This window comes from Mustela nigripes, chromosome 16 (assembly GCF_022355385.1).
Source record: "Mustela nigripes isolate SB6536 chromosome 16, MUSNIG.SB6536, whole genome shotgun sequence".
NCBI lineage: Eukaryota > Metazoa > Chordata > Mammalia > Carnivora > Mustelidae > Mustela > Mustela nigripes.
In genome coordinates, this window is record NC_081572.1 from 39,849,874 (window position 1) to 39,874,956 (window position 25,083).

Here is a 25,083-nt window from a genome sequence, read left to right on the forward strand (position 1 = left end):
GTTAGAGGCACCTGGGTGGCTCAGTTGTTAAGTGTCTGCCTTCGGCTCAGGTCATGATCCCAGGGTCCTGGGATCAAGCCCTGCATCAGGCTCCCTGCTCACTGGGAAGCCTGCTTCTCCCTCTCCCACTTCCCCTGCTTGTGTTCCCTGTCTCGCTGTGTCTCTCTCTGTCAAATAAATAAATAAAATACTTTTTAAAAAATATAGACATGTTTATACTAATACTCTTCGTGAAGGACTACTGGAAGACTTTCCTTTTTAAATACTTACTATGGGAAATACTAGAAACACAAAAGAATATCTAATTTTACCAATATTCTTCCTAACTTTTTCCGAAAGATATATGATTTTACTAATAAAGGCAAAAATCCCTTCCACTATTATTCATTCTATCCCATTCTCCTGTACTGTCCCCAACCAGGCAATCCCTGTCTTGAGTCTGATGTTTATTCTTCTAGCTCACTTTTTATACTTCTATGCACATATACGTATCTATGAACAATATACAGTATTGATTTTTGTGGTTTCCATTTACATAAATGGTATCATACTATATGTATCACTCTAGATCTTGCTGTTGTCACTCAACATTACATTTGTGAGTTCTGTTCATGTTGAGATACACCAACCTGGCTGGCTCTTATAAATGACCACACCAAAGGTTATCTCTATTTTCCTGTTCAAGATACTGAGATTATTTCGATTTCTGCAATCAGAAGTGATGCTACAGTCAGGCTGTGTCCATGGTACACATACGGGAGTGTTTCTCCAAGTCACGGTGTATATTTAGGAGTGGAATTGCTAGATCACATGGGTATACATCTTCAATGTACAGGAAACTGCCAAATTACTTCACTGAATGGCTCTCCATAGCAGCTGAACCATTATTTACTTCAACTGAATACTGAATAATGGAAACGAGTAACACACTCAGTCACAGAGGAGATCCCCTTTCCCTATGGCCTCACCCACACCTGACTGGCAGATTTAAATTTTTTGCCAATATGATGGGTATGAAATTGAATGTCATTCTTAACATTCATTTCATCAACTTTGTTGAGGTATAATTTATAAATAATAAATGGCACTCATTTTAAGAGTACAGCATGGTTTTTAACAAATGGATACACCCATGGAAGCATCACCGCAATCACTGGGGCACAAGGGTGTCTCAGTCAGTTAAGCTTCCGACTCTTAGTTTCAGCTCAGGTCATGAACTTGGAGTGGTGGGATCTAGCCCCACACTGGGCTTTGAGCTTAGTGCTGAGTCTGCTTCTTCCTCTCTCTGCTCCTGCCTCTGCTTACTCTCTCTCTCTCAAATAAATAAATAAAATCTTAAAAAAAAAAAAGACTACTAATGCAAGAGTTTCCTCAGGCCCCTGGAAGATTTTTTCCTTGCCCCCCCAACCCTAGATAATCACTTATCTCCCTTCTGTTGATATGAAATGTTTTAGCCTGTTTTAGAACTTCGTATAAATGGAATTATATAGTACATACTCTTGAATAAGGCTTCTTTTGCTCAGAATAATTTATTTTAGATTCATCTGCATTGTTCATTTATTAGTAGTTTGTCCCATTTTATTACTGAGTAGTATTACTGAGTAATATTCCTTCTACGGATATACTACAATTTGTTCATTCAGCTGTGGATGGACATTTGGGTTCTTTCCACATTTTGGTGTTTTTTTTTTTTTTAATGAATAAAACATCTATGAACATTTGCATCAAATATTTTTGTGGACACATGTTTTTGTTCCTCTTTGGTAAATGGCTATGAGTGCAATGCCTGGGTTATACTGTTAAATATATATCTACCTTTATTACAAACTGCCAAATGGTTTTCCCAAGTGGTTGTATCACTTTACAATCCCACCAAGCAACATAGGGGAGTTCCAGTTTCTCCACGTCCTTTACATGGAGTTGTCAGCCTTTTTTTTTTTTTTTAAAGATTTTATTCATTTATTTGACAGACAGAAATCACAAGTAGGCGGAGAGGCAGGCAGAGAGAGAGAGGAGGAAGCAGGCTCCCTGCTGAGCAGAAAGCCCGATGCAGGGCTTGATCCCAGGACCCTGGGATCATTACCTGAGCCGAAGGCAGAGGCTTTAACCCACTGAGCCACCCAGGCGCCCCAATTGTCAGCCTTTTTAATTCCAGCCATTTTGGTGAGTGGGTGGTATATTCTGTAGGGCTTTAATTTGCATTTTCCTGACTGCCAGAGAGATGAAGCATCCTTCTTCTATCTATGAGGCCTTTTGGTTTCCTTTTCTGTGAACTGCCAGTCTATTTTCTTTGCCAATTTTTCTAAAAGACTGTCTTTTTCTTTTTGCTTTGTAGAATTTTTAAGAAAACCTGTTCTGGGTATTATTATTTTATTATGTTGAGATGAGTCTTCCTTTCTTCAGCCTTACTTTTCTGTATTACCCAAAATTTTTACATAAAAATGCGTTATCTTTACAACCTTAAAAAAAAAAAAAGTTCCCTCTTGGGAAAGAAATTTTTTTTTTAAAAGATTTTATTTATTTATTTGACAGAGAGAGAGAGAGATCACAAGTAGGCAGAGAGTCAGGCAGAGAGAGAGAGAAGCAGGCTCCCCGCTGAGCAAAGAGCCGGATGTGGGGCTCAATCCCAGGACACTAAGATCATGGCCTGAGCTGAAGGCAGCGGCTTAATCCACTGAGCCACCCAGGTGCCCCGGGAAAGAAATTTAAAAGTAACAGAAGCCACTCGTTCTGTTTTTAGATTGGTTTAGACTGAACTGGCTTCGGACTGAGAAACAGATGGACCCTGGCAAACCAAGGATGAGACTCTCCCGGAGGCCAGCTCCTAGTGGCCGCTGGGGTACTGCATTGGCTCCTAACTCCGCCGCAGCCCTTTCTCTGCCTGCCTTTTGGACCTGCAACATTTTTCAGTGCTTTAAATTGAAGGCTGAGAAGAAGCCCCTAATTCTCACTCGGAGGGGCAGTACTCATCACTCCCCCATCATTTTTCACTTGGTCCCAGACTGCAGGCACACTGCAGTCACCTGCTAGCCTTGCTGTGGTCTATCTGGGAAAGCAACAGGAGGAAGGCGAAATTCAGTCAGTCCGTCAGTCCACCCGTAGGAAGTGGAGGCAGGTGATGGCTAACGTGCTCAGAACTTGTCCTTTTCTGACTTTGTTGGCTGCTCCTTCATATTCTTTCCTGGAAACGTATCATTTTTCTGCCCTCTAAATACTGGAACGTGTCAGGGTTCAGTGTGGGAAATAATCTCAAAATAATCTCCTTCCCTCCCCATATGTACGTGCCATGATACCCATAAAGAGGGGAAGTCTGTATCTGCTCCCCTTGAATCAATGCTGGCTGTTGGAGTTGCTTTGACCACAGAAGGTAGTTCCTCTTTTTCTTTTTTAAAGATTCTATCTGCTTATTTGACAGAGAGAGAGATCACAAGTAGGCAGAGAGGCAGGCGGGCGGGGGGGAGCAGGCTCTCCGCTGAGCAGAGAGCCCGATGTGGGGCTTGATCCCAGGACCCTGAGATCATGACCTGAGCTGAAGGCAGAGGCTTAAGCCACTGAGCCACCCAGGCGTCCCAGAACATAGTTCCTGACCTAGCGCTGAAAAGGCCTACAGCATCGCCCTTTGCTCAGGGGAGGCCAGCTGCCATGCTGCAAAGAAGCTCAAGTCAGACTCGTAAATAAGGAACAAGCACATGGAGAGACAGAGGCTCCCTAAAGGAGCCAAGGCTCCAGACTTAGGAGTGAAGGCTTCCTGGGCCTTCTTGCCCAGCTCAACCACCAGCTCAGGGCGGCAGGGTGCATGAACTGGCTGATGCTACATGGGGTACACTGCAGCAGCCAAGGCCTGCCCAAACTCCTGACCCCCGGGATTGAGATAAATAATAAACTGATGTTTTAAGCCACTAAGTTGTATGGTGGTTTGTCATTCAGGAACAAGTAACAAAAATCCTCAGTCCTAGGATTTCTGCTTTTGCTCCTTTCCGCACCTAACAACCTCCCTACAAGAACACACTCCTTGTGAAGGAGGACTATCTGCACTCATCCCCAGAAGAGAAGCGGAAAAGCACAAGGAACAGCACCTGGTGCAGAGCCCCAACACCCATTTCGTGGACATGAAGTGGTCAGGATGCTACAAAACCACCACGGTCCTTGGCCAGGCACAAACAATAGTTTTGTGTGTGAACTGCTCCACTGTCCTCTGCCAGCCCACAAGATGAAAAGCAAGGCTTGCGGAAGGATGCTCCTTCAGACAGGAGCAGCACTAAAAGCACCCTGAGTCAAGATGAGTGGGAAACAGGGATGCCTGGGTGGCTCAGTTGGAAAAGCATCTGCTTTCGGCTCAGGTCATGATCCCAGGGTCCTGGGATCGAGCCCTGCACAGGGCTCCTTGCTCAGCAGGGAGTCTGCTTCTCCCTTTCCCTCTGTGTGCTCTCTCTCTATCTAGATATCTAGATAAATCAATATTCTTAAAAAAAAAAAAAGATGAGTGGAAAATTATCTTAGTAAGCACGTTTTGGATACAGAAAAAACATCTTGGGCACCTGGGTGGCTCAGTTGGTTAAGCAACTGCCTTCAGTTCAGGTCATGATCCTGGAGTTCAGGGATTGAGTCCAGCATCAGGCTCCCAACTCCATGGGGAGTCTACTTCTCCCTCTGACCTTCTCCCCTCTCATGCTCTCACTCTCTCTCTCAAATAAATAAATAAAATCTTAAAAAAAAATCTTTTCTCATCTACCCACACTCCTGCCCAGGTGACCCCAGGCAGTTCTATCACTAAACCACTCCCAATGCTGACAACTCCACCTTCAAACTCTCCCCAGAACTCCAGGCTCACGTATTCAACCTCCTTCTCCATCCACCTGGGTGAACTAATAAGCATCTCAAGCCAAAAAGGGCTCTTGATCATCCTCTCAGTGAGTTAAGTCTTTGTCATCTCAGTAAATGGCAAATCTCTCCTTCTAGTTGCACAGTGTAGAAAGCAGGGAACTACCCTTGATCCTTCTTACTTTCACACCCTACGACCAATCCAGCAGTACGTTCTTTTGGTTCTACTTTCAAAATCTGACCACTTTGAACTACCTCCTTCACCACCAAACTGGTCTAATCCACCATTATTTCTCCCTTGATAATTTTTTTAGTAACTGTTTTTATTTGTTTTAAGTAAACTCCATGCCCAAGGTGTGGCTCAAACTCACAACTCTGAGATCAAGAGTCACGTGCTCTACTGACTGAGCCAGCCAGGCGCCCTGATGCCTCAATTACTGCAATAGCTTCCTAATTGCTTTCCCTCCTTCCACTCTTGCCTCCTCTCTGCCCCATCCTGACCGCAGCAGCAGCCAGAGTGGTCCTTTAAAAAGTTGAATTTGGACACTTGGTCAGCTCAGTCAGTACAGCATGTAAGTCTTAACCCTGGATTTATGGGTTTGAGCCCCATGTTCCATGTAGAGATTACTTAAAGATATTTAAAAAATAAATAAAAATAGTCATGGTAATGGTCCTTGATGCAAGCAGGAGAAAAAGGACAGAAGAAACTATCCCCACAAAATGTTTATCCATCACAAGACTTGTATTCCCCAAATGCAAAGAGCTTAAATCAAATTATATCACTTCTTTGCTCAAAACCTTCCTATGGCTTCTCATCTCAGAGTAAAATCCCAAAAGCCTACATATTTTTGTAAATCATGTATCCAATATGGCCTTGTGTCTAGAATACACAAAGAACTATAAAAACTCAATAATAAAAAGCCAACTAAACTAATTAAAATATGGGAAAAGGATCTAAACAGACATTTCTCCAAAGAAGATAGATAAATGGCCAATAAACACATGAAAAGATGCTCCACATCATTAGCCATCAAGGAAATGTAAATCAGAATCACAACCAGATACTACCTCTTATCCACCAAAATGGTTATAATCAAAAAGACAGATGACAGCAAGTGTTGGTGAGGATGTGGAGCAAGAGGAACCTTCACACATTGCTGGTGGAAACATAAGACGGTGCAGCCACTTTGGAAAGCAGTGTGGCAGTTCCTCTAAAAAGTAAATACAGAGGTGCCATCCGACTCAGCAATTCCGCTCCTAGGAATATCTCCAAGAAGAGTGGAAACATCCGCATGAAAACTGCTACACCAATGTTCATAATAGTGCTATTCACACTTGCCAAAAAGTGGAAATAACTCAAATGTCCACCAACTAAGTGAACAAATGAAAGGTGCACACAGTAGACCAGTACTTAGCAATAAAAAGAAGTACTAATACATGCTACCTGAATGAATCTTAAACATGTATACAAAATGAAAGAGGTCTCTTACAAAAGACCACCTCTTCCATGTCCTTATTTGTCAATTAAAAGGCAAACCTACAGAGACAAAAAGTAGATCATTGGTGTCCTGGTGTCCTGGGGCTGGGGGTTTGGTGGGAAGAGGATAAGGACTAATGGATGTGGGATTTCTTTTGGGGTTTCTCCCCACGGAGCAGGGAGCCTGATGCAGGACTTGATCCACAGACCCAAGAATCATGACCTGAGCCAAAGGCAGGTGCTTAATGAGTGAGCCACCCAGGCACCCACTTTTGGGGGTTTTGAAAATGTTCTGAAATTGATTGTGGTAACAGTTACACAACTCTGTGACTAGATTAAAAGCCATTAATTATATGCTTTAAATGGGTGAATTGTAATGATGTATGAATTTGTATCTTTCTTTTAAGATTTATTTATTTATTTATTTTAGAGAAAGAGAGAGAGAAAATGCAAGCACTGAGGGAGGAGAAGGAGAGAGAGAATCCAGAGCAGACCCTCTGCTATGAGCAGAGCCCAGTGCAACGTAGGGCTGGGAGTAGGGCTTGATCCCACAACCCTTGATCAAGACCTGAGCTGGAAAAAAAAAAAAAAAAAAAAAAAAGACCTGAGCTGAGATCAAGAGTCCCACTCTTCACTGACTGAGCCACGCAGACACCTCTGTGAATTTATAGCTTGATAAAACTGTTTTTTAAAAAGAATCTTGAGTCTTACTAGGCCTTACAAGGTCCTTACCTATATGAGTTCATCTCCGTCCTTTTCTTTGCTCCTTCTGCACAGGTCACTTTGGCTTCCTTGATCCACCAACTACCCTCCCAGCTCAGGCTGTGGCTTCTGGTGGAGTAGTTTGTGCCCTAAACAAAAAGTCCCTGGCTGAGGGTGTAATCGAGAACTGCAATCTAGGCTTCTACTTATCTAGACCTCAGGGCTACACCATCTCGGAGGGGTCATTTTCTACCTGGCACGCATGTATGTGCTATCCAGGACTATGTTTACGTTCCCTCCACTTCTTCTATTCTGCCCCACGTACCCACATGACTTGCTCACTTTTTTTTTTTTAATTATTTATTTATTTTAGTGGGGGAGGGCAGATGGAGAAGGGAGAGAGAGAGAGAAACCTAAGCAGACTCTGCACTGAGCCCGGATCCTGATCAGGGATCATGACCTGGGCTGAAACCAAGAGCCAGCTGCTTAACTGACTGATCTGATCTACCCAGGAGCCCCTGACTTGCTCACTTTTATTGATTTCTCTGCTCCAATGTCATCAGAGGGGTCTTCCATGACCCCTGTGTGATATTAGCCCCACCATCCTCTAACTCTTCACCTGCTTTTACTTCTCTTCACAGAACCTACTACCACCTCCATATACCATATATATCATATATATATATGTGTGTGTGTTTTATATCACATATATGTATGTATATATATATGCACATATATATATAAGATTTTATTTCTTTATTTGCCAGAGAGAGAGAGGACAAAAGCGGTGGGGTGGGCAGGCTGAGGGAGAAGCAGTTCCCCACTGAACAAGGAGCCCAACAGGGGACTCAATCCCAGGACCCTGGGATCATGACCTGAGCCGAAGACAGACAATTAACCGACTAAGCCGCCCAGATGCCCCTCAGATATCATATGTTGATGTACCTTTTGGTTACCACCTGTCTTCTTCTACTAGACTGTAAGCCCCATGATAACAGGAGCTTCATTTCATTTACTGCTATAGGCCCAGTGCTTATAGGAATGTCTAGTATATAGTAGGTGATCAATAAATAATTTCTTAAGGGGTACCTGGGTGGCTCAGTTGGTTAAGCAGCTGCCTTTGGCTCAAGTCATGATCCTGGAGTCCCAGGATCAAGCCCCGCATCGGGTTCCCCACTCCGTGAAGAGTCTGCTTCTCCCTCTTCCTCCCTCCCTCTCCTTCTTGGCCCCTCCCCCCACTCCTTCTCTTTCTCCCTCTCTCTCTTTCAAATACGTAAATAAAAATCTTTAAAATATGTAAATAAATAAATAATTTCTTGAGTGCATGAATAAATGCAGTAAGCTCAAGTGGCCATCGAAGGCCCAGTCTAAGCTAATTCTAGGGAAGAGGAGGTGTGTTTTCTTCGGACTGGACTGATTGCCTGACTGTGGAAAAGTAACCGTGCGGTGCTGAACACTCAATGGCTGAGATTATCTGGAAGATGGCACCATTGATTCCAATGTGACCTCCGTGGGGTGTGGGCCAGCGCTCAGGGAGGGACCATTGCTGGTCTGGTCTCTTACCTCCTCTTTAGTGTAGTACTTCAGGAGGCCTTCTTTTGCCAGGAGGACAAACTTCCTTCGCAGGAACTGTGCATTGTCCCTTCCCCGCTTCCACAGGAACCCTTCCCGGTTTCCTTAGCCGCCAAGGATGAGAAAGAGGGAACAGCCACATCCTTGAGATGAACAAGCAGTTTGCAAACCACGTAGGGTCTCGAGGGTAAAGAGAACGCTCCACCCCATGCTAAGATATCTTAAATCTAACTTAGCTATGTCAGCTGCTGCACGTAGGGTTCTGTCTGGGGCCAAATTTGCCAGGTCTTGTGATTTCGGTTGGGCTCTCCCTAACTTCCTTCTTTGGCTCTTTCATAAGAAGACAGACTAAACCCTCAAGAAGGCTAAGTTCTGAGAAACTGGATGATTCTGAAAGATGCTGGTAACGGTGCTGCCCGGTGTCATGTTGACCCCAAGCTGACAAACCCCTCCAAAGGGTGGAAATCTTGAGCCTCTAGGTACCTGCAAGTTCAAGAGTACCATGTGCTCCCCTTAGCTAGGGTTGCTGAGCTCCGGCTGTCTCCGGTCCTTGCAGTGGTTTTGTACACTTTGCTTTCTGGGTCAGCGTCAGCTTGGGCTCAGAGCAGTGGGCAGACTCGGTCACAGGCCGAGGGCTAGCTGTGAGCTTGGGCCCCACACAAAGGTGGGAAGGGAGGCGGAAATCCCTCCCATGTACCTTACCAAGCCTGTGCCACACGAGGGGCCACACTCCCCAACAGCAGGGGTGCCTTTTGCTAACTGCCTGGTGGGCGAGTCTTCCTGCAACTTTACATTAAGACACTGTATGCATTTGTGGCCCTGTGGGGACCAGAGATAAAAATGCTTCTTGACCACTCAGACCATAAAACTCCGCCTGCTGATGTGTTGCTGTTTCAGAGGCAAAGGAACCCACACCTTGGCCTCTGTGGCCAGAGTGAGGCCAGCAGATAGCTCCTGACTGGGCCCTCTTCCTAACACTCGGGTGCTTTATTGACCAGAATTCATTAGAACATAGACCTCAAAAGATGATGGAAATAACCTTACCTGGGGGTGAGGTGGTTTTCCCATCGGCCATAAATTCCTGTCTTTCATACTTAGCTCGAATCCACTGTTCCTTTAACACCCTAAGAAGAGAGAGCCTTTGGTCAACTGTGTCTGAGGCACTGTTTTCCCACAGGGTGGGGGCATCCCAGCAGCTGCCTGGTCAGACCCCCCAGGGCTGCTCAGCTTCGATACCATTACATTTGGGACTAATCTTCTGTTGGGGGAAGGGGAAGACTCCTGTGTTCTGTCAGATGTCCAGTGGCATCACTGGTCTCTAACCTCTAGATGCCAGTAGTACCCTCTCCCCAGTTATGATACCCCAAAATGTCTTCAGATATTGCCAGTGCCTCCAGAGGGAAAAATATTTCCCCCAAGGGGCTATCTGAAAACCACTGCCAGCCAGCCCAGCCTTCTAGATCAACCAGCTCCCCTGGACCATCTATACCACCCCACCCCCCCACTGCATACTCTTCAGCTGAAGCCAGGAGAGTCCAGGACCCTCTTCCTGCGGCTTGCCCATAAAATCTGGGCCTGCTGCACTGGATACAGCAGTGATGTTGGGGTCGAACCACCTGGGACCTTCTCCTCTCCTATTTATCCATCATGGGACCCACGGCAAGTTGCATAACTTCTCTGAACTTGGGGAATATGTCAAAGATATTACACCTACCTTCCCCTTGGGGTTGTTGAGGGGTTTAAATATATATGTAAAAGGATCTGTTACCATGATCACCACATAGCAGGAGTTTAATGTTAGCCTAATCAGTCACATGACCCCTGCAGAAAATGTATTTCAATTGTTTGGTTCCCTCTTGCCTTTTCTAGGTAAACATTCTAAGGTTCATGTGACCTTACCCAAGAACCACAGGGAATGACCCGGAAGTGGGCACCTGGCCAGAACTGGATAAGCAGAGCTCTGCCCTGAGCTACTGGAGCAAAAGGAGAAAAACTGAGGGAGGGGTGAACTGGAAGCTGGAGCCAAGGAACTGGAGCCAGGGACCCAAAGTGGCCTTGCTCCCAGGTACATGAAAGAAGTCTGGCCAATTGAAACAGGCAGAAACGAGAACCAGAAAGACAAGGTAAGAGGTGTTTGTGCTGCTGGCCTGTCCCTCCTACGGTCTGATCCCTAGAACCTAAAACTCCCCTCGGGACTAAGCTATAATTCTGTCACTTGCAACCAGAGGCCCTGCTTAATGCACAGCCCTCACCCCCAGCACACTGAAGACAGTCACCAAGCCCACTGTAGCACCCTGAGCCAAAGGATCAGAGCTGGGAGAGGGAGTGGTGACTGAGGCCCCAGTCCTGGTCCTGGAGGTGGGGAATTTAGAGGACTTCTAGAATTCCAGGGAGGAGGCCATTTGTGTCCCACTAATAGGGTGTAAAGTGAGGGGCTGTGGTTGGAATCGTGGAAGTAGTGTCTGGAGTACTGGCAGAAAGCCCAACACATAGTAAGTGTTCACCAAATGCCTGTTCTTCCTCCCTGCAGCAAAGCAGCAGGGAGGCAAGGGGGGCCAAGACCCTCTTGAGGTAAGCCTGGCACCTCCCTCAGCCGGGCTGGAGCCCAGGCAGCATTCCGAAGGTGACAGTGAGAAATAGATTAAAACTAGCCTATTGGGGGGCACCTGGGTGGCTCGGTGGGTTAAAGCCTCTGCCTTCGACTCAGGTCATGGTCTCAGGGTCCTGAGATTGAGCCCCGCATTGGGCTCTCTGCTCAGCGGGGAGCCTGCATCCCCCTCTCCTTCTGCCTGCCTCTCTGCCTACTTGTGATTTCTCCCTCTGTGTCAAATAAATAAATAAAATCTTCAAAAAAAATTTTTTTAAACTACCCTGTTGGGTGGCCTGTGAGACATTTCACATAAATTATCTCATTTACTCTCTACCACCATGCCATGACGTAGGCATCATTAACTACATTTCAGAAACAAGAGAGCCATGATTCAGAGAGGTTTGGTAACTTGTCTACCTTCTCACAGCTAGAGAGTGATAGAGTCAGGAAACAATACTGGGGTCCTCTGAGTAGAAAGCTGTGTCCCCCACACCCCCACCCCACCATTCCACGCTGCATCAGCAACCTTTGGGTTGTTTTAACTACTGGAAAATGGTAGGGTACTAGGTACAGTTGTATAATTTGCACACTGTCCAAAAGCTTCCTGCTGAGGCTAAAGGACAATGGTGACTGAAATGCAGCCTGTTTCCTGAAAGCCATACCCTCACTGCCAGTGAGGCTGTACCTGCCCAGAGGGTATGTTCTTCCTATTTATTCCAGAATGGTGGCTGGGGGTGGATGAAGGGAGGGGGTCACTGTCTAGTAGCCCTGGCAGTGAGCCTGAGTCCCTGGAAGGAAAGCTAAGGTTCAGGCAGTCAGTCCTGCAGAGGCTGGGGTCACTAGGTACCAGGGTCACACTGACCCCTCACATCCAGGGGACCTGAAACCTCCTGTTGTTTCCCAGCTTCCCCCCACTTATATTAGATTTTCCCAGTGCCCTGTGTCAGATGGGCTAGTCGGTCTCAATTCTGTCTCTATGAGCCTCAGGAATGTTATCTATTTCATGGGGACCATGCCAGTGTTATATCAGAGCTGTTGAGAGAATTAAAGACATGAATGCACACAGCATTTAGCACAGGGCCTGGTACATAGGCAGAGTTCAATAAAGATTAGTGGCTACTATTATTTTTATGGTGCTTACATAGGGATCTGGGGCCAGACAGCTGCTTTGGAGCTAGGCTGAGTTCAAGTGGGACAGCCCTGGGCACAACACTTCATAGGAAATAGCTGAAACATACCTGTTCTACTAAAATACCAGTGTTCCTCTCTGTTATCAAGTTAGCTGCCACAAGTAGGCTATGACAACATCAGAGGCAAAGGGGCGGGTCATAGTGAAAATGCCCCATATCACAGCTATGGAAACTGAGTCCCAAAGAGGGGAAGTGATAAACCAAGGAATAAGGGTAGCGGAGGAACTGAGCCAGGTCTAAGTGTTTTCCATGATAGTACCAAAATGTCTTCCCGGGTCCACCAGGTACATTGAAAAGACCACCAGAGATAAAGGGAGGGGAGACCAAGAAATATACTCACAGGCAGTCGTTGGCCTGGGGGACATAGTAGAAAGCAGGGACTCTGGCTTCATACTTGGCCTTCACACGGAGGTTCCCGTTGTGGGTCATAAACTGCAAGACAACAGCAACTTGGGGTAATATTAGAACTTGAAAAAATGTGAAATGAAACCATGGTCTACCCAGAAGGCTGCTCTTCCCACTGGCTCCGAGGCTGAGTCAGGAGACACTCCTACTGGAATCTGACACTTCCCATTGGGCTTGGTTATCCATGCGGCTGGGAAGCCCCAGCCTGGGGCAATGACGGGCTACAGCACACCTCATGTAGGCAGAACGCTTTACAGTCCTTCCCCATTAGTTCATTCCATCTCCTCGACAATTTTAATATTGCCATCCTCATTTTAGAGGTGAGGAGACGGACTCAGAGAGGTTAGGCAACTGACCTCAGATGACGCAGCTAGAAAGTGAGGAGCTGGGACTTGAACCCAGACCTGTCTAACTCCAAAATTCAAATTCTTTCTCCCACCCCCTCCCCAGATGGCCAGGACCACCAGCAGCTATGTGCAGGAGACAGACATAGCTGGAGGATGGAAGAAGTCGGAACTGGCCCCCTTGAGTAGGTAGGTCAGGGTGATCACTGGGGCCCTATGAGCACCTGACAGACCCAGAGGCAGATATGCCTCAGCCAACAGTTACCACTCAGGAACAGAGCTGGCATATCTGGGGTGAGGGCACATGTGGGAAGAAACATCAGGTTTTTAATTTACATCCCCTGAGCTGAGTGAACCCCATTCACCCCCTCCCCCAGGGACTCTAAACTATGACTTGGGATTTGCATGGGCTTTGGATCCCAACAGAGCAAGTTTCACATTCCAGCTGTGCCACTGATCCACTGAGTGACCCTTGGGCAGTACTGAACCCCCCCAAGCTTCAGGGATTTCAAATGCAAAAATGAAGAAAGTATAATAGGGGGGTTTAAGGGACAAAGAAACAATCGTCAGGTCTGCCTGCTGGTTTACTGGCTTCCTATCTTTCTCCTGCACTAGAACATAATTTCCACGTGGGCAGAGACTCTATCCTATTCACTGCTCTTTCCTAATACCCAGCATACAGTAGGCTTACAGTAACTACGTGCCCAACGAATAAAGCATCCAGCAGAGTGCCTGGCACAGAGTGGGCACTCAGGAAACACCCGCCTGCTTTTCCGGTAGTCCTTGAACTCCTCAGCCAACCAGCACAATTTAGAACAGCTTCCTCTCTGAAGGTTTTCTGGCCAAAATGGTATTATATCATCCAGGCTGATGGTGTCCTCCATCTCCATAGATGAGAGGAGCAAAAAGGTGCCCTTCCTGGTGATGGGTGGAAGGGAGACTATAGACCATGAATTAGTCTATTTCTATTCCAGTCCAGGACTTCAGCTAATGATACATAATGCCTACAAATGTAGGCATTGAGCCTACATTTAATCCTTACATCAGCTGATTGAACGAATAGTTGGATCCTTAAAATACAGAAGTGGAAACTGAGGGAAATAACAAGCTCAGGGCCTTGCACTCAGGGTCTCTGTCTAAGCCAGGACTCTAATAGGCTGTGCTTTCTCTTGCTAGTTACTGCTTCTCTCTGGAACTCAGTTTCCTCCCCTATAGAGGAATGGGGCTACCCACCCACCACCTCCACCCCTGCTCTGCTGTTTCAAGGCTCTTCCGTGCCCACCCACCCCCCTCACTACCTCCACAGTACTGTCATCCCAGAAGTCAAGTCTCACGGATTTAATTTTGCTGATGTCTGGGAAGTTGCGGTGGACACCAGAGCAGTTCAGGCAGATGAAAATGCCCAGCTTGTAGGAGGCCCAGTCGGGATCTAGGGGCAAGAGGGTGGAAGGGGAGTTGGACGGAGAGTTATGCACAGAAACCACAGCTGGGCTGGGGGTGCTGGAGAGGCAGGGCTTGGCCATTAGGATTTCTGGGGCCCTGCCCAGCGCTGCCCATGTTAGGACGCCCTTTTCTCTCAGTCACCCCACCTTGGGTGAGCTAAAATACCAACATTCAACCTTCTGGTCAGCCTGCCGGCCAAAGCACAGAGGCTACCAGGATGATCTTGGAAGGAGTCTAGGGATGGGGTGAAGGGCTAAGACGAGCACAAAGTGGAAGTGACAAGACTCCGGGGAACCGAGAGGAGTGGGGCGCCTGGCTGGTGAGCTGCAGGTGGGGAAGTCTGCACTGCGGAGCAGGAACTTGGGAGGACCCCAGGGGCTTCCGGCAGTTGAAAAGGGAGCACTGGACCTTCGGGGGTCTGGGACCCCCTAGGTTTGGGAGATGTTTGGGCCCGTGGGCGTGGGAGGTGGCTGGGTCCGAAGTGACCATGTCAGGGACCGAGGTCCGGGTGGGTGGGGTGGCTGGTGGGGCAGGCGAACCAGATGGTCAAGGCATCAGGGTCCCGGGTCTAGTGATTGGGCCCAAGGATATGGAAGGGTCGGTGTCCGGGTCCACAGTGGGGAGGTCAGGCGGCCTGGGTTCGGATGGGCTCGGCAGCCGCTGTGGAGAGCGCGGCCGAGGGCGCCAGACCGACATTCGCTGTCTGGGTGGGCGGGGGACTGGGTCCGAAGGTGTCAGAAGAGCTCCCGCAGGGGCCCGGGACAGGACCTGGTCTGGAAGGAGGAGAGGAGGTCTGCGGGCAGGGGTCGCGCTCCCGGCCGCCGCACCCTTACCCGCCGCCCCGCAGTCGGCGCAGTACGCGTTGCCGGTGCCCGCCGCCTGCAGCAGCTCCAGCAGCCGCTTCTTGTTGCGCTCGCGGTCGCCCATGGCTGGCCCGGCGAGCTCAGCGGGGCTCAGCCCCGCAGCCCCCTAGCCTGCCGACCGCCCAGGGCGCTGAGCTCGCGCCGGCAGGTGAAGAGTGACGCCGCTCCACCGCCTCCCGAGCGCCAGCCCCGCCCCTCGAGGCTTCCGCCCCGCCCCCGGCGCGTGCCGGCCGCCCCGCCCCCTGCTCGCCCCGCCCTCCTGCCCCGGCTGAGGCCCGCCCCGCGGGGAGCCACCGGAGCGCAGGCCGGAGAGCAAACCCTGGCCTGCCGCTTGCTAGTTGCGGGACTGTGGACAACCCAGTCAGCTTCTCTGGCTTCAGTTTCCACCTCTGCAAAAGGCGAATGAGGGCAGGTCTGCGTCTCTGGACTTCTTGGAAAATTAGACAGGATCTAACCTGCGGGAAAGCGGTCCATGGATGGAGCGCTGACATCTAGACATTCCAAAGCTACCTCCCCAGGAAACCCTCCTTAATACCCGGCTTCGAGCAATCTCTCCAGTTTCTGGTCCTTCTGGAACCCTGTTATAGGATCTGTCCCTCCCTGTGGCCCTGAGCACTTTCTATCTACGTCACGTCACAGTTATTTATATATTTATGTGAATCCTTCTTCCACCTCCGACACACACACACACACACACACACGCCACTCTAGATAGTTTAATGTCAGTAGCTTTATTTCCGTATCCCACGTAACTCCTGGAAACAGCACCTGCACATTTTTAGAAGCCCATTGAATTGTTGCATGACTGTGTTCACCAGGAAAGTGTGGTTTCACCAACATGGACTCCACTAGGTGCTTTTATCTGTTAAGTTCCATCACTGCCAGTTGTTGGCAGGGCTTAGGTGGTCTTGAACCTGTACTCTCCCTCCACCATTCCTGTCCCTCCTTGACCCTTTTCTTTGTGGTCCAGGGGCACACGCTGCACACACTGGCCTTCCCCTCGGTAGGTAAACACCCATATGTCATATGCATATAGCTTTACCCACAAGGATGTTAGATTTCCATCCTGATAACTGCAGCTGATGGTCTAGCTGATCTGCCTGTATCCCCAATTCCACATACATGCGTGCATACATGTGAATCCATAGGGCAGCATGGTGTAATAGAATGAATCCAAGAATTCAGGCGTTGAATCTTGGCTCCACCACTTCCTAGCTACATGGCCTTGGACAAATTCCTTCACTTCTCAGAGCCTTGTGGTCCTCACTTGTAAAAGGAGGATCTGGGAAGATCCACTGATCTTCACTGAGATGTGCCAGTACATGTGTGGCACACGAAATTCACAGAATATGGGGCGCCTGGGTGGCTCAGTCAGTTAAGCATCTGCCTTTGGCTCAGGTCATGATCTCAAGGTCCTAGGGTGGAGTCTGGCATCTGGCTCCCTGCTCAGTGGGGAGCTTGCTTCTGCCTCTCCCCTCTGTTCGTGCTCTCCTGTTCTCTCTCTGTCAAATAAATTAAAACAAAATTTTTTTAAAATCCTCATAAAAAAAAAAAGAGATTATTATAAAATCCTCAGAACGCGGTGGCTCCTTTGCTTTCCCTGCTCCTCTGGTCAGCTTGTGGGACCATCCTGTGGAATGCTGTGTATCATTTCCCATCTTCCACAGCAGGGAGGAGGTCAAGCCTCTGGGCCTGGGAGGAGGGGGACGTTACCAAAAATAACCAGCCAGGAGAGTCTCTACTGAGGGGGGTGAAATCTAGCCCGGGGCAGTTCCAGAGGAACCAGAGAGGGCCCAGAGAGGGTCAGAGGGCATGGGGCTGTCGACCAAACAGGCTGAAAGATGATTCATTTCCGCTGCTTTAGATGAGAAAAAAAAGACAGAAATAAATCTCCCAGGAGACACATGGGAAAGGCGAAGTGGGGGAGTAGGGGGGCAAAGAGGGGACGGGGCAAGGACATCATTTCTCTGCTGCGCCCCTGCCAGGGCAAGACCCTCAGCCTTCCTGGTTCATGCACCTTTGTCCCGCTCTCCTCTGGCACGACGGAGGTCCCACAAAAGCCAACCCAGCAAAATGTATCCCCTGCATGATGAGGAATCAGAGGTTGAGAGATTGCTTTAGTTTGTCCTCTTCCTGCCCTTATTTCTGGAAGTTTCCATTTATAGAATTCTAAGTCTTAAGGTGGAATTTCAGGCATTCTCGGAGACTAAATGAATACCCAAATATTTAAGAAATAAAAGGCACGATTGTATTTTGTTTGTAATGGGTTTCTTTCTCTGGGGCAGGTGAGGGTGATAATGCTGATTAACACTTACTTATTGGCTGTTTCACACAGAGTTTCACACCATTTGATCACATTTGAGGTCCCCGACTGTCCTTTGAGGGCAGTATACTGTCCTCAGATGAGTGAAGTTATCCAAGGTCAAAGAGCCAAATGGGCGGAACAGGGGTCTAAACCTAGGTCTTTTGGTGTCCACCAGCCCCAGGACACCAAATCCCACAGGACAAGCCTGCCTTCCCGTTTGTCCTCCCATTCCTGGATTTTTTTTCCCCCCTTACTTCTTAAAAACTGTGGTAGAAGCTCTATAACACACAATTGCCCTTTTAACCATTTTAAAAAATTTATTTATTCATTTGAGAGAGAGAGAGAGAGAGCACAATCAGGGGGAGAGGGAGAAGCAGACTCCCTCCTGAGCAGGGAGCCCGACCTGGGGCTCTACCCCAGGACCTAGAGATCACGAACCTGGCTGAAGGCGGGTGTCCAAACATCTGAGCTGCCCAGGCATTCTGCTTTGAACCATTTTTAAGTGTACAATTCAGTGGCATGATTACATTCATGATGTCGTGCGACCATCACCACTATCTGTTTTTACAATTTTTCATCACCACAAACAGAAACTCAACAGCCCAGTCATGGGTATTGGACACGATCAGAGCTCCACTCAGGTCTGTGTTCAGGAACCAGAAGCTACTCCAAAGGGAAGAAGAACACTGGGCCAAAGACTGTCGTGACTGGGATCAGGGGACAGGCTGTGATCAGGGTGGGCGGAGGCAGCCTTCTTCATGGATTCAGTCTGTATAGCAGCCGTAGGGGTGAGGGAGCAGTTCAGGGCCTGGGACAGAGTGTCCTCGTAAATAAAGCTCCCAGGGTCCCTCAGAGCACAAACATCCAGCCCTGCTCTCAGGGTCACTGCCTGGTGAGCTGAGCCCAGCCGCCACAGGGCTGGAAGAAAGCTTTCAACCACATTCCCAGCCCTGGACTTGGCTCAAGATCCCAGGGGAACAGATCACAACCCCTTTGAAAATTTAAATAATTATGTTTATTAGATTATTTTAAACTACAATTACAGGAAATTTGGAAGATACAATAAAGAAGGAAGAAAACAGCACCCATAAGTATAACCATCACTGATTCAGGGATTGCTGTATGTCAGCCATTATTGCATTTAACCTTAAATACAACCCTGAAGCATAAACTATTTTATGCCCATTTTATAGATGAGACAACTGAGAGCCCCGGAGAGAGTTTTAGTACATTTGTCCCAAGTTACACAACTGAGATGATGCATCCTGGATGATACATAGTCTGGAGCAGGGATTTGAACCTAGCTCTGCGTGGCCCCCTTTCATCAATATAGTAGGTTAATAGCATGAAGTTGACCTACAAAAATAGTAATGTCCTGCAGTTCAACCTAGTATTATTCTTTTAATAGTCCTACCACCAGTTTTTTAAAAAAATATTTATTTATTTTTGAGAGAGAGCTCATGTGCAAAAAAGAAGAGGGGCAGAGGGAGAAGCAGAAAGAAAGAATCCTCATGCAGACTCCCCTCCCCCATGAGTGCAAAGCTTGATACAGTGCTTGATCCCAGAACACTGAGATCATGACCTGAGCCGAAATCAGGAGTCAGCTGCTTAACCCACTGAGTCACCCAGGTGCTCCTCTACCAACAGTCTTTCTTATCTTTTTCCTAAATTTTCTTCTGGCCATTTATATATATACATTTTTATATCATCAGAATCATATTTTTTCATACAATTTTATGTCCTTTTTTCTTTAACTTTCTTTACATAATGTTTCCTATCATATTGATATGGGTGCTTCATGATACCATTTTAATAGCTACCTAATAGTCCGTGAGAGATGTATATTTCCTTGTTGTTGGACATAGATTGTGCCTGATTTTTTGTTGTTATACGTAATGCTATAATGAGTATCTTTGTGCCCAAAGCCTTTTCCTCTCTTTAATGCTAGTGTTTTCAAGCACCTGAATCTCCTGTAATTGCTCACTGGTTTCCTGGGGTCCCTTACTCACCTAAGCTTAAAGGTCATGTCTGTTGTATCATCTGTGTATCCCAGCACCTGCCAGCTGTGTAGCAGGGATTCAAAAAAATATTTGCAAGTTAAACAAAGAAATGACTATGGGTAAAAAAATAATAAACAACAAAGCAGAGAGGACTTGGGATCAAGTTTCCCTTTGGAATGGCGTGTGCAACAGCGGAAAATCAAGCAGCCAGGCAAAAGAATCTGATCGAGCTGACCTATTTCTTTGTATATTCACTGTTAATTTGTCTTTGATAGGAAGCAGCTAAGAGCCCAGAGGGACTCCTCACTGTAGTACTACCAAAGTGTTTGCACCTTTCACTCATTATATATTTATGGGGCATACACTATGTGCCAGACACCGTTATGGGTACTGGAGATACAGAGCTATAAGCAAAGCAAAGGGTCCGGCCTTTATGCAGCTTACCTTCAAGTGGGAAAGACAGATATACCCATATACAATATGGCACCAGAATAAAAAATGCTGTAATGGAACACAGTAAGGGGATAAAGGTTAGAAGATGCTATTTTGATAGAGAGGTCAAGGAGACCCTCTCTGAGGAGGTGACATCGAAGCAAAGATCTGAAGGAAGGGGTTGAGCCAATGAGGCACCTATTGGGGGTGGGGGGGAGAGTGTCCTAGAAAAAGAAGCCAGCAAGTGCAAAGGCCCTGAGGTGGTAACATGCTTGGGGGGTGCTTTGTCCACATCCTTTGAGCACAGAGTGGTCCAACTCCATGCTGTGGTGCCTCCCTCAAGCTGCTTCCTCTGCTGGGACACCTGGGTGGCTCAGTTGGTTAAGCAGCTGCCTTTGGCTCAAGTCATGATCCTGGAGTCCCAGGATGGAGTATAAGGCTCCCTGTTCAGCGGGAGTTTATTTCTCCCTCTGACCCTCTCCCTGCTCATTCTCTCTCTCAAATAAATAAATCTTTTACAAAATAAATAAAAATAAAAAAATTTTTAAGCTCCTTCCTCTACTACCGCAGCCCCCTTCTCCTCTACCCCACCCTCCTGCCCAGCCCCCACTGTTCTCGCAAACTCCTGCCTCTATGTCCAAATTCAAATCTTACTTCTTATAGTTTGTCCAATCTCCTTCACCTATTTTCTCACAATGTTCATATTTCTGCTACAATAATCATCACATTGTCCTATGATTTTTTAAAATTTATTTTGTCCCAGTTAACAACGAATTTGTTAAAAGCAGATTGTCCCATTTGTCTTTATATTCTTGGTGACTAGCAAGTGCCGAACCCAAAAAATGTTGGTAGATCTATTTTTGTGAAACGTTCAGGACAAGCAAACCCAAAGAGACAGGAAACAGATTCCTGGTTGCCAGCGGCAGGGAGGGGGGGGGCTGGCTTGGAGGGTGGGGGGGGGGCACAGAGAGTGACTGCTGTATGGGTACAAGTTTTCCTTTTAGGGTGTTGGAAATGTTCTAGAACTATTTAGTGGGGATGGTTGCACAACACTGTGAATGTACTAAATATCACTGAATCATACACTTTAAAATGGTTAAAATGGGGCTCCTGGGTGGCTCAGCCAGTTAAGCGTCTGACTCTTAGGTCTTGATCACAGGGGAATAAAACGGCTAAAATGGTGATTATTTTGTTGTGTGAATTTTGCCACATGCCCCCCCGCCGCAAAATGTTGGCTGAATTGGGTGGAAATGAAAGCCCTATTATTACAGGCAATCGGGCATTGTGGGGTTTGCATTCTGAACAAAATATAAGGAGTTGAAACATCCAGTTGTGAATTCTGAAGAGCCAGAAAAATAAGTCCGGAACTAACACATCATAACTAGGTGGTTACACTTTATAACATTACCTGGAGCACTGAGTGAGAAGTTAGTTACAGAGGTTAACTTGCAACTACAATTGAAGAGGTTAGGGTGACATCTGTTGGAAATGTGGTTTGAATGTTGGCATGCTAATCCTGTTGAACTAGAGTTTTTAAAAATTAGGCTTGAAAAGCTAAAACTTCAGTTTCCTTTAGCTTTACCTAAATTAATCACATAGAGGAGTATTTCATTTTTTAAAAGTTTATTTGTTTATTTATTTATCTAAAGAAATCTCTACACCACAGGTGGGGCTTGAACTTAGGACTCGGAGATCAAGACTCAGGTGCCCCAAGGATTATTTTGGAAAGCAACTAAGTCTTTTCCTCTTGAGGTAGTTTCTTAAACAATCACACCCCTCATCTCAATCCATATAATCAATGATCCAATTAATAATATCTTCCATTATGAAAAAAAAAAGCTTCCATTGTATAACATCTTCTATTTTCCCAGTGATTTCCATAATCTCCTTTTCACAACAACCTTGTAAGAGTGGTACTTTGAACTTTAGTTTACAAAAGAGAAAACTGTTCTTACAAAAGTAAACTGAGAGGCTCCTGGGGGGCTGTCGGTTAAGTGTTTGCCTTAGGCTCAGGTCATGATCCCAGGATCCTGGGATCGAGTCTTGCATTGGGCTCCCTGTTCAGTGGGGAGCCTTCTTCTCCCTCTGCCAGCGGCTCCCCCTGCTTGTGCCCTCCCCTCTCTCTCTCTGACAAATAAATACATAAAATCTTAAAAAAGAAAAAAGATGTAAACTGAGATACACATATATTATATGAGGCAGTATCGGGGCACAAGCCCATGCATTCTGTTCTGGATTTCAAATTGCAGACGCTGCTTTCTGTTTTGATCATTTGCCTTATCGTTTTAATTGTGTGTAATACTTTTTTAAAAGACAATAGGAGGGCGCCTGGGTGGCTCAGTTGGTTGGACGACTGCCTTCGGCTCAGGTCATGATCCCGGAGTCCCGGGATCGAGTCCCGCATCGGGCTCCCAGCTCCATGGGGAGTCTGCTTCCCTCTCTGACCTTCTCCTCGCTCATGTTCTCTCTCACTGTCTCTCTCTCAAGTAAATAAATAAAATCTTTAAAAAAAAAAATAAAAAAAATAAAATAAAATAAAAGACAATAGGACAGTGTAACATAAAAGCAGAAAAGAAATCCAAAACTTTGGCCAGAGTAAGATTAGGAAGACCAAATTATCTTTCTTCTATAAAATATCACTAGGGGAAGGGGAGCAAGGAGATATGTTGTGTGCACCTTGGCCAGAATGATCTATCCAAGAATCAACAGCCTTTTTGTGGGAATCCTGGCTGTTTGAGGCGGTGTTCGACTTTGAAGAAAAATAAAGAAGATAATATCACTAAATAAACACTTAAACCTCATACGGTGCATATCTAATTCAAATGGCTTGGAGAATTACAATTCTTTTAAAGATTTTATTTATTTATTTGAGAGAGAGAGAGAACAGTGAGGGGGGGGGACAAAGGGAGAGGGAGAAGCGGGCTCCCTGTAGGAAGTACTAATTTTTTTTTTTTTTTAAAGATTTTATTTATTTATTTGACAGAGAGAAATCACAAGTAGATGGAGAGGCAGGCAGAGAGAGAGGGAAGCAGGCTCCCTGCTAAGCAGAGAGCCCGATGCGGGACTCGATCCCAGGACCCTGAGATCATGACCTGAGCCGAAGGCAGCGGCTTAAACCACTGAGCCACCCAGGCGCCCCAGGAAGTACTAATTTTTAATTTTTGTAATTGTTTTCCCCAAACACAATGAACGTTTTAGATATTAGGTATGGGAATGCATGCATATTTTTCAACAAACACTTGAATCCTCACCGTGCCAGGCAACGTGCTGGGTATTAGAGGGGATATGATTGTGGCTTATATCCCTCATGCACTCTAGAGGGACCTACCTCGGAGAGGGGCCGTCACTTGCCCTAGTTCATGCTTTTAGTATGGTGGGATTGGAACACAGGGTTAAAGCACGGGGTTGACTGATTCCACAGTCTGAGCATAACCATTGAGCTCCTCTGTCTCCAGGATACTTGATATCTTCTGGTTGGTAGCTTCCAGATCCCTTTCAGAAAAGGTGTAGAGAGTGAAATAAGGGGACAAAGACATGTAGCCAAAACCAAACCAAAACGAAAAGCCTTACAGTTCAAGACAGAATGTATTTTGAGAGAGATCAGTCAAGTGCTTGGCAAAAGGGATGGTGCTCTGGTCTGACTGAGGAGGCTCTTCAGGGCAGGGGACACCTTTGTTGGCCCTCGGGAGGTGAGAATTTAGACCATTTTTTGCAGAGGGGGCTGGGAATCTGAGGGAAAGGGACTGGCAGGCACAAAGGTGCAGGGGTGAGACAGCGTGAGACATGTGCGGGGGAACTTCACGTCGCCCCGTTTGTCTCCTGAGTGGGTGTATCTAGCAGGAAATTATCAGCTTCAAGGAACGGAATACTGATCTACAAGTGGCTGAAACCATTAGGTCAGTTTTTCTCTTACTGAACCAGAAGTCTGCAGATGAGTGGTTTTGGGGATGGCCCAGCAGCTGAAGAATGTCATCAAGGCCTCGGAACTCCCCCCTCTTTCTGTTCTTCCTGCTCCTGTCAGCATGGCCTGTCCCGTAGCAGGAGGCGGCTCCTGCTCCTCGGGGCCTCAGGAAGAAAGGGGAGGTGGCCGCTTCTCCTCCCACTCCTTATGATGATATAAAATCTTTCCCCAATATGCCCCAAACCGAATCATACCCACTCATTTATTTATTTATTTGATAGATAGACACACACACACGCACAGAGCAAGAGAGGGAACACTGGCAGGGAAAGTGGCAGGCTGAGGGAGAAGCAGGCTTCCCGCCCAGGAGGGAGCCTGAGGCGGGGCTTGATCCCAAGACCCTGGGATCAGAACTCAAACCAAAGACAGACGCCCAACCAACTGAACCGCCGGTGAATCCCACCCATTCTTAATCTTCATCCTTAGTAAAGGGAAATGGGATTACCATAACTGGTTCGCCTTCCCTGAAGAAACAGCTCCCCGCCTTCAATTAGGGATTCTCAGGAGAGTCAGCGCTGTGGGTGTGGGGTGCCACAGCGGGTGCCTGGTGGAGAGCAGAGAAAAAGCTAGGAGAGGGAGGTGAGGCCCCACCTCACGGCAGGAACTGGGAGATTTGGTCAACCAAATCTGTTGGCCAGGACAGGTGGGGTGTGTATGAAGGACAGGGAAGGGGTTAGGTTGATGGGCAGCTGGAAAATTGAGGCTCAGGGGAATTGTGCAAGAGCCCAGGTGAGAGACTGTGAGACCCTCACTAGGGTAGCCATAGCAAGAAAGAGTTTAAAAAGGTCATTTTAGGGGCACTTGGGTGGCTCAGTTGTTAAGTGTCTGCCTTTGGCTCAGGTCAGGATCCCAGGTCCTGGGACTGAACCCTGCATCAGGCTCCCTGTTAGCAGGAAGGCAGCTATGCTCACTGATGAAGTTCTAGAACCTAGGTGAGGTTTGGTGGGCTGAGGTCCGGAGCCGATGACCAAGAAAGAA

The 25,083-nt window shown here is 47.1% G+C and overlaps 1 protein-coding gene and 1 pseudogene across 2 annotated transcripts in view; one reads left to right on the forward strand and one right to left on the reverse strand.

The window, feature by feature from the left end:
* ADAP2 (ArfGAP with dual PH domains 2) overlaps positions 1–15,565 on the reverse strand; it is a 34,321-nt gene extending 18,756 nt beyond the window's left edge. For both annotated transcript variants that reach the window (XM_059380238.1, XM_059380237.1), the window contains exons 1-5: positions 15,378–15,565; positions 14,400–14,530; positions 12,693–12,784; positions 9,617–9,696; positions 8,564–8,676 (exon numbers count right to left, since the gene is read on the reverse strand). In XM_059380238.1, the coding sequence (XP_059236221.1) occupies positions 8,564–8,676; positions 9,617–9,696; positions 12,693–12,784; positions 14,400–14,530; positions 15,378–15,471 (510 nt within the window). In that variant the 5' untranslated portion in view covers positions 15,472–15,565. The remainder of the gene's footprint in view (positions 1–8,563; positions 8,677–9,616; positions 9,697–12,692; positions 12,785–14,399; positions 14,531–15,377) is intronic.
* On the forward strand, positions 1,005–4,262 carry LOC132004068 (small ribosomal subunit protein eS27-like; annotated as a pseudogene).
* Positions 15,566–25,083: the final 9,518 nt, after the last annotated feature.